This window comes from Sorex araneus, chromosome 11 (genome assembly GCF_027595985.1).
Source record: "Sorex araneus isolate mSorAra2 chromosome 11, mSorAra2.pri, whole genome shotgun sequence".
NCBI classification, from domain to species: Eukaryota; Metazoa; Chordata; class Mammalia; order Eulipotyphla; family Soricidae; genus Sorex; species Sorex araneus.
In genome coordinates, this window is record NC_073312.1 from 34,736,515 (window position 1) to 34,753,920 (window position 17,406).

The window sequence follows — 17,406 nt, forward strand, 5'->3', positions numbered from 1 at the left end:
GTAAACTCAGTACCATAACATGTGGGACAGCTAAAAATTGGATTAAAAATCATGGTTTAAAAATCATGGCTTAAGGCATGAAGAATAGAGACCAAACCAAATGAAAAGTAGACATGCCTAATTTTTTGGGACACTTAGCACCACAATCAAGTATGCAGTCTCTAGTGCACTATAACAAAGTGTGACCTCCAATCATTTCCACAAGAGATACAGAAAGAAGAACAAAAGAGGAATTAAATGTCAAAATTAAAACAAATTTTGGGGCTGGAGTGATAGCACAGTGGGTAGAGCATTTGCCTTGCACGCGGCCAACCCAGGTTCGAATCCCAAAAAGCAAAAAAAAAAAAAAAAATAAAATTGAAATTTTTTTAATTTAAAACAAAGGACTACTACATACCTGATTTTTCATCTTGCACTTCAAATTCTGCACCAGCAGATCCCAAAAGTGATGCCCCATGTTGTAACAATCTACATATATCAAATCTGTCAAAATTCAACCGATCTGTAGTAGGTAAATCTTCCACAGCATTTTCTGAAGTAGATTCTAAATGAAGTTCAAAAATAATATGGTAATAAAGCCAAAGTTTATAATTTTTTTACAATATTGCTTGAGGCATGTGGGAGTCACACACACACATGCAAACACAATTGTGTGTGTGTGTGTGTGTGATGCTGAAGTTCAAACCCAGGTCTAAAGCATGCAAGACATGAATTTTACTGGGGTAGGTGATACTGATATTATTTGGAGAGGGGTAGTGTTGGAGTCAATACCTAGAGGTGCTCAGAGCTTCCTCCTCGCTCTATGCTCAGGGATCACTTGTGGTGCTCGGGAGATAATATTTGGTACTGGAGATAGAACTGGGGTAGGCTGCTTACATGGCAAGAATATCACCTCTGGTATATTTTTCTGTGCCCTAAATATATATTTGTCTTTGTTTTAATTGAATTGCTCATGATTGACTTTCAGTCACACATATATATTCTTTTAGTCAGTATTTTGTTGCGAAGCGGCCATGCGACACATCATCATAGAAGGAAATATATATGAATGACTCTTGGAGAGCCCAGCAAGCTACCGAGAGTATCCCACCCACATGGCAGAGCCTGGCAAGCTCCCCCTGGCGTATTCAATATGCCAAAAACAGTAACAATATCAGGTCTCATTCCCCTGACCTGAAAGAAGCCTCCAATCATTGGGAAAGATGAGTAAGGAGACACTGTTAAAATCTCAGGGCCAGGACAAATGTATACGTTACTGGCGCTCGCTCAAGTAAATTGATGAACACTGGAATGACAGTGATACAGTCAGTATTTTGCAATGATTTTCTGAGACCCACTATTGACATCGTTTCCTACCTGTGGTGCCCCTGTCTTACCATTCGCCCTCTAATCTCAAGCTATAGCCCAATCATTGTACAATTTTCATGGGTGGGCCCTAATTCAGAAACACTGCTTTAGTACAGGAGTTAAGTTGCTTTCCTTGCATGCAGCTGAGGACAGTCCAATCCCCAGCATTGCATAATTCCGGAGCACTATCAGAAATGAACCATGAGCAGAGTCAGGAGTAAGTCCTGAGTAATGCTTGGTGTGACCCAAAAATAAACAAAATAAAATTATATTAAAATATAAAATGTATAATATATACAGTTGATATTACACCATTAATTTTTAACGCAAATTATTTTTTTTAACACTTAAAAGCCAACTAGTTTGGTTCTTGGAACTCTACAGTTGATGCTACACCGCTAAATTTTTACTGCAAACTATTTTAACACTTAAAAGCACCTTGTTTGGTTCTTGGCACTGGATTCCACTCAGGTACATTTTTCACTATAGCTTCAACAGCTTGTCCTGCTGCAATCCGGGTATCCCAGTTTGTACTCCGTAAATATATCAATACCTTTAAAAAGTTATAAAATAGTTTATATATGCAGAAAAATATTGTTTGTTCAAGGCAGCAAGCCAGAGAAAAACAAATCTGTTTTATTAACATATAATTCAGTAGTTCTCCAATTTATATAAAATTGAATTTTATACAACCTTAGAATTACAACATTTAAAGTGTGTATCATTCACAGGAAAATTACTATATCTTAAAAATAGGCAATACTTAAAAAAATAAAAAACATTTACATACATTAAAATATAAGGTTATTTTTAACATAGATATACATTATTAAGCCCCATTACTTTATGAAAAGATTTAAGTTATAAAAATTGGGAAGCAGGGCAACCTGGGTTCAATTCCAAGCATCCTAGATGGTCCCCAAGACCACTAGGGATGATTCCTGAGTGAAGAGCCAGGAGTAAGCAAGCCCTAACTGCCAGATATGCCCCTGCCCATCTGCCTCCCCCTCCCCCCCCCACACACAAAAGGAATAAATTTAACAAAGAGACTGAAAACTATAAAACATTAAAAATACTTTGGAGGGGCTGAGGAGATACTATAGTGGGTACGGTGCTTGCCATGCCTGTGTTTAACTCGGCTTCGATCCCTGGCACCCCATATTGCCCTCTGAGCCCTCCAGGAGTGATCCCTGAGGAGAGTTAGGAGTAGGCCCTGAGTACCACCAGGTGTGGCCTACAAAATACTTCTAAAACTAATGATGATCTAAATAAAGATACCTCATATTTAACTACTGAAAAACCACTACTATGGTAGTAATTTTCTCTAAATTGATCTATCAAAAGCCTGTCTTTTTGCAAAAAAAGACCAAGTAATCCTAAAATTTTCACAGAAACACAAGAAAGTCAGAATCACCAAAACAATCCTGAAAAAGAACTAACTGACAATCTCATATTCTTGGATTCAAAACTTATTACCGCAAAGCAACAGTAATCAATAGTGTTCTACTGGCCAAGGACATATATACAGATCAGTTAAATATGAGTTTATTATAAAGAAATAACACTATGGGGTTCAGAACTATATAGTACAGCACATAGGACACTTGCTTTGCACATGGCCAACCCAAGTTTGATTTCCAGCAACCCATAGGGCTACCCAAGGCAAACCAGGAATAATTCCTGAGTGCAAAGCCAGGAGTAAGTCCTGAGCACTGTCAGGTGTAGCTTAAAAACAAAAACAAGAGCTAGTCGGGCCCGTGCTCGGCTCCGGCCGGCCGGGTTTTCGGCCCGGGCGCCCATGCCCCTGCAGAGCCGGTGGATGTGGAACAAGCGGGAACCAGAGACAGCTTTAGGAATTGGTTTCTGGCAGAATTTTCCCAGGACTTTATACAGAAATCCGCGCGACTTAACATTTATAATTGTCATCAATGTGAAAGGGTTCCATTTGAACAGGTCAGACTTGGGGGGGAAACTCCAAATAATAACAGTAAGTTTTTGTTGAAATATTGAAGGTTCTTAATGTAACAGCCACCTCTGGACTATGAGCTAAGCAAAAGCCCCACGCTGGCCAACGTGTCGTGGAGTACACCATACTATGAGGAAGGGGGATGAGGGGGAAAAATTAAAAAAAAAAAAATGGAAAAGGAAAAAGAGAAAAAAAAAGAGAGAGAGAGAGTTATGTCAACTATAGTGAGTTTTGTGTTGAATTATGGAATGTAATCAAGGTAAAGAAAAAATGAAGTGAAATTCATTAGTTATACAGTAGGGGGTAGGGGGTGGGGGCGGGGGGTAAACTGGGGTTTCTGGTGGTGGAATTTGGGCACTGGTGAAGGGATGGGTGTTTGAATATTGTATAACTGACATATAAACCTGAGAACTTTGTAACTTTCCACATGGTGATTTAATAAAAATTAAAAAAAAAAAAAAGAAAGGGAAACAGAGAAAAAAAAATATGGAAGCTAATATGTTTAAAAAAAAAAACAAGAGAAAGAAAAGAAATATACTATAAACCTATGAATAATTGATTTTTGTCAAAAGGGTCAAGAAAACTCAATATGAAAAAGTGTTTTTCTTGATAAACAAATGGTGCTGGTAACACTAAAGTGAAACCCCTAATAAATACCATGCACAAAAACATATAATGGAACATAAACCTAATTCATGAAATATACTATTTAAAAGAAGACAACGGAGACTAAATCTTTGTAACCTTGGGGTGGGCAATGATTTCTCAGATATAATCCTCAAAGCACAAATAATATTAAAAAACAAGAAAAAATTTACTTCATCAGGGGCTAGAGGTATTACAATAGGTAAAATACCCTTGCAAGCAAGCAACCAGGACTTGATTCCTAAAACATATATGGTCCCCGAGCCCTGCCTGGAGTAATTCCCTGAGCACAAAGCCAGGTATGATTAAACACACATACACACACACACACTTTACTTAATCAAAATCTTGTGCTTCAAAGTATATCATTAAGAAAGTGAAAAGGGGGCTGGAGAGAAAGGTCAACAGATGAACCACCTGCTTTGAATGCAAGGGGCCCTGGTTTGGTCCCCGTACCATATGATTTCCTGAACATGGATTAAAGTGACCCCTTAGAAGAGAGGTGAGAAAAAGCCTTGAGCACTGCTGGGTATGACCAAGATACCAGAAAAAAATAACAGAAAGGGGTTGGCAAGACAGTTCAAAAGGCTGAGCACATCTTTGTACATGGGAGGCCCAGTACTAGATGGTCCTCCAAGCATTACCAGAGCAACTCCCAAGCACAAAGTCAGGAACAGCCCCCAAGTACCACCACGTATGGGCAAAAAAATTAAAATAAAGTAACTTATCTTGAAAAAGGTAAAGTGAAAAGATAGAGTAGCTCAAAGGACTCATGCTTGGCATGCAAAGGGCCCCTGTTTCAACTCCCAACACTACACAGCCTCCCAAGCACTGCAGCCTGGTAGCCTCTAGCATGCTAAGAGGAGCTACACCCCCACCCCCCATAATAAACAAAACAACAAAACCCAAAAAGAAATAGAAAGTTACTAAACCATTCAGATTTTGTTTATCCTTATTGATGGTCTACTACCTCCCTTATAAATGCACTTTAGGAAGAGAGGAAAAAGCAAGAAATTAAAAACACTCATAGAAATGAAATATTTCAAATCAATGATAAAAGACTTGTATCAAGAATAACAAGAATTCTTGCAACTGGAGAATTAACTAATAGCCCATTCAAAAATTAGCAAAAGATCTGAATAAAGTTCTTCAGAGAAGATCTACAAATGGCCAAAAAGAACATGAAATTCAGTATCATTAATTATCAGGAGACCAGCAATGAAAACTACATTATCACTTCACACTTAGTATGGATATAACTAAAGTCAGCTAAAAAATGTTGACAAGAGGTAATTGGAACACTCTCCGCATAAACTGCTGGTGAAACGTAAAATGAAGTTAGTATGGAATAGTCTGGCAGTTCCTCTTAAACACATTTGCCATGATAAATTAAAAACATACATACACACAAAACTACAAAATTTCATAGTAGCATGGTATGTAATAGCTCAAAACAATACAAATGCCCATCACTGGGATACAGTGGGTAGGGTGTCTGCCTTGCACACGGCAGACCCAGATTAAATCCCTGCCATCCCATATGACCCCTGAGCACCACTAGAGATAATTCCTAAGTGCAAAGCCAGGAGTAACCCATGAGCATCAATGGGTACCCAAAAAGCCAAAATAATAATAGTAATAATAATAAAACTCAAATGCCCATCAACTGCTGATGGGTAATATATCCATACATATATGTGGTATATATCTATGTGGAATCATCCATATGCATAAAATATAATTCTGAAAATTAAAAACAAGTTATGCTACAATATTAAAGAATCATAAAAATGAAAGAAATTTAAATCACAAGGGGGCTAGAGCGATAGCACAGCGGGCAGGGCATTTGCCTTGCATGCGGCCGACCTGGGTTCGAATCCCAGCATCCCATATGGTCCCCTGAGCACCGCCAGGGGTAATTCCTGAGTGCAGAGCCAGGAGTAACCCCTGTGCATCACCAGGTGTGACCCAAAAAGCAAAAAAAGAAAAAAAAGAAAAGAAATTTAAGTCACAGAAGACCACACATTTAGATAAAATGTTTAAATAGTGTTATTACAGAGGTTAAGGTGTTTGCCTTGCTTGAAGCCAAACAAGTTTGATCCCTGGCACTGCATATGATAGGTTCCCCAAGCACTGGAAGGAATGATACCCTGAGACCACTGGTTATGGCTCAATGGGGTTAGAGGGAGAAGTCTTTAAAGTAGGGGCCAAAAACAAAAGTTTAAATAGATAATCTGAGTAGATTAAACAGAAAAAGTAGATGAGTGCATTAGTGGCTGACTAGGATGAGTATATGGAAGGAGAATTACAGTAATTAATAATGAACATAAAATGTCTTTGGAGGAATATAAAAATGTAAGCTTCTGTTTACCATCAAACAGTAGTGATGGTTACATATATCTGTGAATATGATAAAAATCGTTATATACTTTACAAAGGTAAACTATGATAGTAAATTTTTTCAATAAATCTATTTGAAAATAAAAAGGCAACAAGAAAACACATAAGAAGAAAGTGGTTAAGAGGTACTAGAAATAAGCTTTGTCTTTTTGGAATTATTTGATAACAGCTAGTATGCTGAGGTTTAAAGTCTAGAATTCAGAAAACAGGAAACCTTTTCTCAGTTTCACACAGTTTAGACTTGTGCTTTGTTTCTAGTTTCAATATATTTCTTCCCCCACCTTATTCGAAGATATAATATTGCTTAATATGTACACTTCTCCATTTAAGAACACGGAGTCTAAATCTCTTAGGGTTTAATGGCTCGAGGGTGAAATACAACAATCTTCACACATTTTCCACTAAGAAAAAATTTTTGGATCATTTTTAGTGGATTATTCATAACAAGCAATATAAAATAAATTATTTAGTCCAGCTTTGGGGACAAAGTTTGGAGGTAGAGCGGAAACATTTGAAATGTGGTGGTAGGTAGGTGCAATGGTGGTGGGATTCACACTGGAATATTAAATGTAACAACTTATTGTGAACAACTTTTATAAAAATCAAATTTAAATAAAAAAATAGAACTTGGAGCCTATATGTGTTAAACCATTTGTCTCTTCATTTACATCTTGGCAGTTCTGACAATACTAAGTGAGGATTATGTAGTAAATAGAGTTACACTTTGCTTTTAAATGCAAATTTATATATGCCAATAAAGAGCGTAGGGGTGCTAGAGAAACAGTACATGCCCTGTACACCACCAGTAGTAACTCCTGAGTGCAGAACCAGGAAGAACCCCTGAGCATCGCTGAAAAAAAAAAAAAAAGTTTTTTTTCCTTTTTGGGTCATACCTGACAATACTCGGGTTCTTCCTGGCTCTACACTCAGGAACCACTCATGGCAGTGTGTAGGGTACTATATGGGATGCTGGGAATTGAACCTGGGTTGACCACATGCAAGGCAAATACCCTGTCTGCTGAACTATCGCTCCAGCCTCCAAGAAAAAGAAATTGCTAAACAGGGATCAAGAACTCCTACTCATATAAATACAGAAGGGGCAAGTGAAGATAAAAGAAGGGGTAAGAACAGTGGGAAGAGAGATACCTTAGGGCTTCTAATGCCTCAACTATTATACTCTCCCATATTCTATTCATTACCTACCTACCACCCATACACAAAATACTTGTTTTTACATGTTAAAAAATTAAATCACTTAATTTGCATCTAACCATCACATATGCACATTTCTAACAAACTATTATAGTTAAGTAAAAATATAGTATTTACTTAGGAAAAGAACATAAGATAGGATTATGAACACTAATCCACCAAAGTAGAAAGCCTTCACTAAAAAACTATAATATAGAATGCAATAAATATAAGGGACCAGGGATATAACTCAGAAATAATTTAGTTCTTTTATTCCCTATACACCTGGTGGTGCTCAAAGTTTACGCTTGACTACACTCAGAGGTAAACGTACAATCTTTTATTTTTTCTCCACAGCTGGCAGTGCTCAAAACTTACTTCTAATTCCTAATGGTTTTTGGGGGACCATATGGGATGCTTGGGATTGAACCCAGGTTGGCAACATGCAATGCAAGCTCCTTACCTAATAAACTAATAAAACTCAAGCACCCTACCCAATACACTATCGCTCCAGTTGTAGAATATATGTTTTACCTGGATAAGATCCAGGGGTCAATCCCTAACCCCACTTACAAAAGAGAGAAAACAAAATAGTATCACAACTAGTTTTTCATGTATTTCCATCATTAGTCATTAACTACTCTCCACATGAAAACTGCTAACCTTGGGGCTAGCGCCATAGTACTGCGGGTAGGGCATTTGCCTTGCACGCAGCTGACCCAGGTTCAATCCCGGCATCCCATATGGTCCCCCAGCATCACCAGGAGTCATTCCTGAGTGCAGAGTCAGGAGGAACCCTTGAGCATTGCTGGGTGTGAGCCCTCCCCCCAAGAAAATACAAAAAGAGAGAGAGAGAGAAAAAGAAAAGGAAAATTGCTAACCTTTATACTAGCTTTTAAGCCCCAAGCTAGACCACTAACAACTAGATTAACAACATAAGTTTATTACTATATGGGTCAGGCTCAAATTTATGTGTAAGCAAAAGATTCATTACTGTCAAATTCCTCAACTACAGTTGTTGAAAAAAAAATTCAAAATATGTTTATCTGAGACAACAAGAAAAAAGATAAATAATAACATTAAATGTTTGGAGAAATACTGATAGTCATTGGAATTTGAATACCATAAATTATCACTTAAATAAATCCCATTTTTACTCATGTCCTATACAAAGTTCTGAAACTCTAGTACACTAAAAGAGGGAAAAAAGTGCTTACTTTAGATAACAGATTATTTAATTCATGTGGATGAAGCTTCACCACTTCTCCAAGTTGCTGTGCAGCAGCTTTTCTTGTAACTGGAGTAGTGCCAGTATCCAGTAAGATAAAAAGACGGTCAAGCCTAAAATAACAAAGAGATAATGATTATTCTAGAACACATTTCCTTATATGTGTAAGTTTGAGTAAATAGGTTGAGTATCTATGAACAAACATCTATAGGAGGATTGCAGGAAATATGTAATCTCTACACTCAGGAACTTGCCATGAGGGGATAGGTTAAGTAGGGCAAGCACAAATAATTAAAGGGTACAATAAGATATCACAGGTCTATAAGATGGTGGTGAGGCAGACGCAGGTGCCAGGAACAGTGGAATGGTGGCAGCTCTTGGAACTCTGAACTGCAGGGTGCTACGCACAGAAACTGCCTAATTTCACAGGAATGAATCTAAGTTCTTTAAAAAGGCATTTTTCACAGCCAGCCTGGCGCATATAACTGCTGGGGTGCCACAGGTTTCATGCACAACTGGACAGCTGGGGAGTCCCAGAAACTTGCTGCTGGCCGACCACCTGTGCTGGACCCAGAAGTCATGCCAAGACAAAAGACCTCTGCCTGTGCTCCTGAGGCTCAGAGCACTTGCAGTGTCCCAAGTACATCTCAAAAGACTGCAACCCAGAGCATATTATTGAGGAAAATCTGCCTGAGCACCAACTAGCTGGATATTGGACCTGGGTGTGTGCCTCCTGGTCACTTTCTGTTTTTGCTGGACCAGTGGCTGTGGCCCACCCAGAGTGCCCAGCTACACATGGTATCTGCCTGGTTCTCGTCCTGAATTCGGCCAGGGACACAGCTGCTGTCACTGCTGGGACCCAGAGGGCACCACATCACCAGCAGATCGACCTGGACTTTATGGGCAAGAGCATCAGTATGATGGTGCCCTACAGACACCCCCAAGTAGCTACTATGCCTCTGGCCTGACTCCTAACAACTCAGAACCAAGTTTTCCGAGAAATCAAACAGCCAAAATTTAGGTACGTGGGAGCCAAACTCACAAACCACCTCTGGCTCTGCCATTCAATTTCATTTGTCGGCCTTGCTCCATAGACTCAAATAAATCTTGAAAGGGATCAAATAGATGCAGGGCTGGAGCGATAGCATAGCGGGTAGGGTGGTTGCCTTGCATGCAGCCGACACAGGTTCGATTCCTCCACCCCTCTCGGAAAGCCCAGCAAGCTACTGAGAGTATCTAGCCCACACGGCAGAGCCTGGCAAGCTACCCAGGGCGTATTCGATATGCCAAAACCAGTAACAAGTCTCACAATGGAGACATTACTGGTGCCCGCTGGAGCAAATCAACAAGCAACGGGATGACAGTGACAGTGACATCGTCTCAGACCCACACATGGCTGAATAAGCCAGAGTACACCCAAGGGGGACAGGTTAGAACCGTGCCAGCCCATACATGCTCCCACAATCCAAAATTGCTGCCATGTCCCCAGTCGGACTACATCATCTTGAGATAGGCCTGAGAAATTAACCTGCTGAAGACTCAGGTATGTGGATTTTGTGACTGAAATCTCCAGGCTTTCTCCGAGTTGGGACGGACTACCTTGTCCCACTTCCCTATACTCCCAGAGGTTCTGACAGTCATCCCCACAAACCAACTCCAGCGTTATCACATAAGGTCTTCCACCAGACTTGCTCCAGAAACCCATAAATTTCAAAAGAGATCAAAAACAGCAGTAAATCTCAGACCCGCACAGGACTGAATAATTCAGGGCACATTGGGAAAGGTCAGATTAGCCAACCCAAACAGAGATCCAGGCAGTTGCTTGCTCCCTAACCCAAAATTGCCACCAAGCCCCAGGCCAAACTCTACCATCTATGGACAGACTTCACAGATATATTAATCCGCTGAAAATTCGGGTATGAGGGTTTTGGACTGAAATCTCCAGGTTTCTCTCACAGTTGGCATGGGCTACCTCCTTGTATTTTTGGAAGACCCGACAGTCACATCCATACCCCAAAGCTGCCACCCAGTTAAAAAAGCTATTCCGGGAGTATCTTCCGAATAAAAATACTGAACTATCTCAACAACAAACATGATAACCTCTTGCTGCCAGTATTGCAGTACCAGTATTGCAAACCATAATGCACAAGAGAGAGGGAAAGAGAGAGAGATCTGAGGGAGAGACAAAGAGGTGTGTGTGTGTGGAGAGAGAGAGAGAGAGAGAGAGAGAGAGAGAGAGAGAGAGAGAGAGAGAGAGAGAGAGAGAGAGAGAGAACTGCCTGTCATAGAGACAGGCTGAAAGGAGGGCAAGGTGGAAAGAGTTGCGGGATGGTGGGGACATTGGTGGTAGGAAAGGTGCACTGGTGGATGGATTGGGTATTGCATCACTGTATGACTAAAACCAAATCATGAATAGTTTTGTAATGGTCTATCTCAGTGATTAATAAAAAAAAATTTTAATAAAAAGATATGACATTAAAGAAGTATAAAGTTAAATCCCTGGGATCCCATATGGTCCCCCAAGCACTGCTAGGAGTAATTCCTGAGTGAAGAGTCAGGAGTAACCCCTGAGCATCACTGGGTGTGACCCAAAAAAGCAAATAAATAAATTTTAAAAAAATAAAGAAGTATAAAGTGGTTCCAAGAGTGGAAATGAGATGAGCAAATACTATATCCATGCTGTGTAAAGGAGGTTTTACCAAAAAAAAAAAAAAGCTTGAGGCCGGAGTGATAGCACAGCGTGTAGGGCGTTTGCCTTGCACGCGGCCGACACGGGTTCGATCCCTGGCATCCCATATGGTCCCCCAAGCACCGCCAGGAGTAATTCCTGAGTGCAAAGCTAGGAGTAACCCCTGAGCATTGCTGGGTGTGACCCAAAAAGAAAAAAAAAATAGCTTATTAAATAAGAGCTTGGTTGTACATGAAGACTTCAATTCTGGTGAATGAGCCAGGGTAGAGAAGAAAAGGTTGAAAGAGCAAGAGCAGTAGTAAGAAAAGGGAGCCCAGGATTGGTAGGGCACACTGCCTTCGGGCACACTGTGGCCAGTGTGGCAGCAAACTCAATCCCCTATACAATCTTCATTCCAGAGGCTCTTCTGTTTGAGATCTCTAGTTTCACAAAAGTGTAGTCAAATCCCAGTGAGCACTGCAACCAAAAGGTGTGTGAACACCACAAACACATATATACTACCACTTGTACAAACAGTTGGGGGGGGGCAGAAACAATTGTAGGATGCTTGCCTTGAATGTAGCCAATTTAGGTTCAATCCCTGGCACCTTGTATGTCCCAGGAGCCCTGTCAGGAGTGATCCCTGAGCAAAGAAGCATCAAGCCAGGAGTAAGCCCTGGGCACTGCTGGACATGCCTCCTCTGACCAAAACAAAAAAAGAAAAAAACAGCCAAAAAATGAGGATAAAATGTCATTTTGTGACATGAATAACACTGCTTTAATTCAGGGTATTTAAAAAAAAATGGCAGAGGCAGGAGAAATACAACAGAGTATTAGGCACTTGCCTTGCATGCAGGAGACGTGGGTTTGATCCCCAGCATTACATGTGGTCTCCTGAGCAACTCCCAGGAGTGATCCCTGAGCCAAGAGTCAGGAGAAAGCCATGAGCACGGCCAGCTATGGCCCAAAAAACTAAAAGAGGAAAAAGAAAACAGAGGGAGAGTCTGAGAGCTCGAACAGAAGTTAAGGTGCTTGCCTAGCATGTAGCTGCAGCCTCAATCCTGACTGAAGGCACTGCACAGGATCTCCGAAGCACTGATAAGTGTGGCAAAAAAAAAAAAAAGATATAGCTATAGAAGAAACTTAGAAGTCATCCAGAGCAGTAAGGAGAGAGGGAGTACAGTGGAAATTTATTTACAATAACACCTTTAAATACAAATAAAGCAATGTTTCCATTTGAACCCCAAATCAAACAATCTTTTATATTCACTGTTATGCCTTTGTAAGAGGTACTTTGCATGTAAAGAAGGATCAATTCTTTTTTAATGAATGGAACTGATAAACAGAATAGGAAGCTACTTTATGGTTTGGTATGGAGTCCAAAGAACTGGACTCTGACAGGATTGGAGAGATAGTACAGTGGACAAGGCACTTGTTTGGCCAGCAGACGATCAAGGTATGATCCCCTAGCATCCCATATGGTAACCTTGAGCACCACCAAGAATAATTCCTAAGCACAGAGCTCTGAGCATCACTGGTGTGACCCAAAAACTTTTTTAAAAAAAATGAAAAAGAATTGGACCCTGAGACACAGACTCAAGTGCAAGTTTTTCATTTGAAAGTCACACTGGGATATGAATGAAAATAAGAACATGAGACTGATGAAAAAGGAAAACAGCCTTTTGCATAAATGGGCATTACCAGTAGTGTCCACTGTGGAGCTCTGGACTCTCTCATTAGGGATCTCTGGGAACAAAAATCAAACTATGGGCACAAGCCAAACCATGGTGTTATATCAAATGAGGAATTAAAAAAAGTTAGACTGGAGGGGCCAGAGAGAAAGTACAAGAAGGAAGGTGATTGTCTTGCACACAGCCAACCCAGGTTTGATGCCTGGCACAGCATATAATGCCATGAGCCCTACCAAAAGTTAAGTACACCTGGAGCACTACCCAGGTGTAGCCCCCCAAAAAACCAAAAAGAGTTGGATTGGTATTCAACAAATCTCCATTAGACATTGGTTGAGAGATAGAACTTTCTGTTTGTTTTTTTTTGTTTGTTTGTTTGTTTTGCTTTTTGGGTCACACCCAGCGATGCTCAGGGGTTACTCCTGGCTTTGCACTCAGGAACTACTCCTGGTGGTGCTTGGGGGACCATATGGGATGCCGGGGACCGAACCCGGGTCGGCCGTGTACAAGGCAAACGCCCTACCCGCTGTGCTATCGCTCCGGCCCTGAGATAGAACTTTCTGAAACCTCAAACCTATCCTTTGCACAATTCAAGCACACTCCTAAGGTGAAGGGAGGAAAAATCCACAGAAAGTGATAGGTATTTTCACTATATGTGTAGATTAAATCTACACTATATGTTTAGATTAAACCTATATGTGTAGATTAATGCCAAGAAAACAGAGATTTAGCCTTGGAAAACCCCAAACAATGAGCCCAGTCTAAAATCTTATTTAGAGAAGATCATTAGACTATTAACTCACAGGTTCACAGTACAAACCGAATAGTGACCTTCAGTACTCAATAATGACCTACAATACAAACTCACCTCTTCTCTCTAATCTATCTCTGCTGGCTGAACTACCCCATACTCTACCCCCTAAAATACCAGGAGCCTTTGGTATTATTCTCTTAAATTTACTGCCAACTCTTTTCTGTTAATCCAAGGATTAACCTCCTTTGTATACACACCCTAAATCGTGCTTTCTCAAAATCCTTTCCCTATCTACTCAAATCCCTGGATACTCTAGAGATTTTTGTTTGACTGGTGGTGGGGGGTGTGGGGCTAACATCTTGTAGTGGCAGTGCTCAGGGGCTACTTCTGGTTCTTTGTTCAGTAATTACCCCTGATGAAGCCAGGAATCTCTTCAGCCCCTTCAGATATTTCTGAATCAATAATTCAACTGAAATCCTGGGATCAAGAAATTGACAGAGGGCTGGGGAGATGATATAATGAGTAAGACACTTGCCTTGCATGAGGCCAACCCGGATTTGATCCCTGGCATCGCATCACATATGGTTTCCCCTGTACCTAACCAGGAGTGCTCCCTGAGGGCAGAGCCAGGTGTGGCCCAAAAACAAAACAATAAAACAAAAAGTTCTAAGACTGGAGTTATACTTAGGAATATTAATCAGGCAGCAGTATACAAAGTAAAATGAAAGGAACATCTAAATTTTAGCTTAGGGGCTGGAGCGATAGCACAGAGGGTAGGGCATTTGCCTTGCACGCGGGCGGCCCGGGTTCTAATCCCAGCATCCCATATGGTCCCCTGAGCACCGCCAGGGGTAATTCCTGAGTGAAGAGCCAGGAGCAACCCCTGTGCATCGCCGGGTGTGACCCAAAAACCAAAAAAAAAAAAAAAGAATTTTAGCTTAAAGGTGCAAATCTGATCTACAATCACAGCAAAAAGACTAGAAAGAAGTTGGGAGGAAGCCAGATAAAGTAACCCAGTGGTGAAGTATACACTTCACATATGTGAGACCCTAGGTTCAAAGTCCAGCATCCAAAAAAAAAAAAAAAGGTAAAGAAAGTCGGGAGAAATACTGCAAAAATAAAAATTACATATAGTTAAATGAAATGACAAGAAAATAAAAATGTTATGACATCTAGTAGAAAAAACATGATGGGAATATCTGATGACAAATTTACTCACATGGCAAAAACAGGATAGCTAAAAGAGGCCAAAAAAGGATAGCTGGAATAGAGATCTGAAGCTTTGGAGAAAACTGAGACTCAAGACATGTAAGTATCTGTCCAGCTCTAAAAGAAATACACAAAATCCCTAAGGAGTTTATAAGTTTATAAAGAAAAATTACATAATGGTACTAGTTCCAGAACCACAACATCACAGTTCAAATACCAGTTAGTTGTTCTGCCACTAACCTAGTAAGTAAAGTTTGGGAAAAAATTATAGTGCCTGAGCTGGAGCAATATTACAGCACATAGGGCGTTTGCCATGCACATGGCCAACCCAGGTTCGATTCCAGGCATCCCAAGCACTGCCAGGAGTAATTCCTGAGTGTAGAGTCAAGAGTAATCCCTGAGAATCACCGGGTGTGACAAAAAAAAAAAATATATATATATATATATACTATTTCTGTTCTCTGCTATACCTTTAACACTTAGATCAAGGAAGCATTCTGTCAGTCAGTTTTTGTTAAATGGATGCTAACAAGCACAACCACATTATTTCCTTCACAGTAATTTTTTCCTTTTTTTCTTTTTTGAGAGGTAGGACACACCTGGCTATGCTCAGGCCTTACTCCTGGCTCTGTGGTCAGGGATTACTTCTGGGATTTGGGTTACCATATGGAATGCCAGGAATCATACTATACCTTCATGCTATACTATTTCTCCAGCCCTATTTTCTAACATTTATCTAACAGCAGATTCAATAACTATAATAGGAGGCTTCCTGCAAAGCTCTTATCTAAATAAAATTTAGATTCTTAGCAGAAACTTCTGAAATTGTACAGTTTAAAGTGTTTAAATTTGGTAGCTTAGAGGTAGCTAAATAAGTTAATCCTGTGCTTTGCCTGAGTGAGGCCCAGGTTTAACCACTGGTACCATAATGGTCCCCCAGGCATCACCACAGAAGCATGGTGGGTGTAGGCCAAAAGCCAAACTTGTAAATCAAAGGTGGTTAAATTGGTGATTTTTGTCATGCCCCCCCCCCGGCCTGGGGCCAGCCCCACACACAAACACACAGAGGAACATTGTTTAAGCATTTCGAGTATTAATTAAACCAAAGAGAAATAAATCTGTCAGGGTGACTGAAATGGAAAACTCTATAATGCCTCTTCCTCTACTTTCATTGCCTCTTTTAACCCTACATTTTTTTCAGTATGAAATATTTGGTATTTTATTATTTTCAGCAGCCCCTTCTTGTCAATTTTATGGACTAAAGTTGGTAGGCACAGAAGGAAGGGCCTAGCACACACAAAAAACCCGTGTTGTCCTCTAAATTATTAAAATATTGTTAGCATTTTCCATGGTTGTGGGAAGGATATCCTGGAATATTCCCCCCCTCTATCAAAAAACTTCCTTATTTGGCAGAAAGGATGTCTTGAGACAAAGTTTCTCTGAAGTATCAATAGAGCAGAGATAATAGAGACAGAATTAACAAAATAGTACAGTTCTGCTCATATGTAGCAATTTGTTTCTTTTTAGAGTGTGGGTTTTATTTGGGGGGGGGGCACAGATCAAGGATTGACTGCTGGGACCCAAGGGATATCTGCAGAGCGGGTAGGGTGCTTGTCTTGCACATAGCCAATCTGAAATGATCCTCAGCACCCCATATGGTCCCTTGAGCCCACCAGGAGTGACTCCTTAGCACAGAGACAATGGTAAGCCCTGAGCACTGCAGGATGTAGCCAAGTAACAACAAAAAGGCTGACTTCATCTCATAAACTGTCAGTATTAAATTCGAAGTACAATAAGTAGAATTAGACTTTTATAAACCTATAAATGGCATCTAAAAAACTAAATCACAAAATGCAAGGTCATATATTCAATTTGCACTACATTAAAACAAAAAAAAATATCACTGCTGAGTGTGTCCCCTGCCTCAGCCTTTCCAAAGACACTTCAACAACTATACTACATTAAATTCTAAAAATAGTTGTGATAGGGGCTGGAGTGATAGTACAGCCAGTAGGGTATTTGCCTTGCACTCGGGCAACCCGGGTTCGATTCCCAGCATTCCATATGGTCCCCTGAGCACCAGCAGGAGTAATTCCTGAGTGCAAAACCAGGACTAACCCCTGTGCATCGCCGGGTGTGACCCAAAAAGGAAAAAAAAATAGTTGTGATAAACTTTCTTTTCTTTTTAAGTGCCAAGGATTGAGCCTGGACCTCACAATCAGCTCTAGTACTGAGCCACTTTCTGGACTAAAGTTGGTACAGAAGGAAGGGCCTAGCACACACAAGAAAACTGTTGCCCACTAAATTATT

At 40.4% G+C, this 17,406-nt stretch overlaps 1 protein-coding gene across 1 annotated transcript in view; it reads right to left on the minus strand.

Moving 5' to 3' along the window:
• The window catches only part of BTAF1 (B-TFIID TATA-box binding protein associated factor 1), a 94,770-nt gene that overhangs the window by 73,460 nt on the left and 3,904 nt on the right, over positions 1–17,406 (minus strand). The window contains exons 2-4 of the mRNA XM_055119133.1: positions 8,767–8,890; positions 1,786–1,900; positions 398–544 (exon numbers count right to left, since the gene is read on the minus strand). Of these exons, the coding sequence (XP_054975108.1) occupies positions 398–544; positions 1,786–1,900; positions 8,767–8,890 (386 nt within the window). The remainder of the gene's footprint in view (positions 1–397; positions 545–1,785; positions 1,901–8,766; positions 8,891–17,406) is intronic.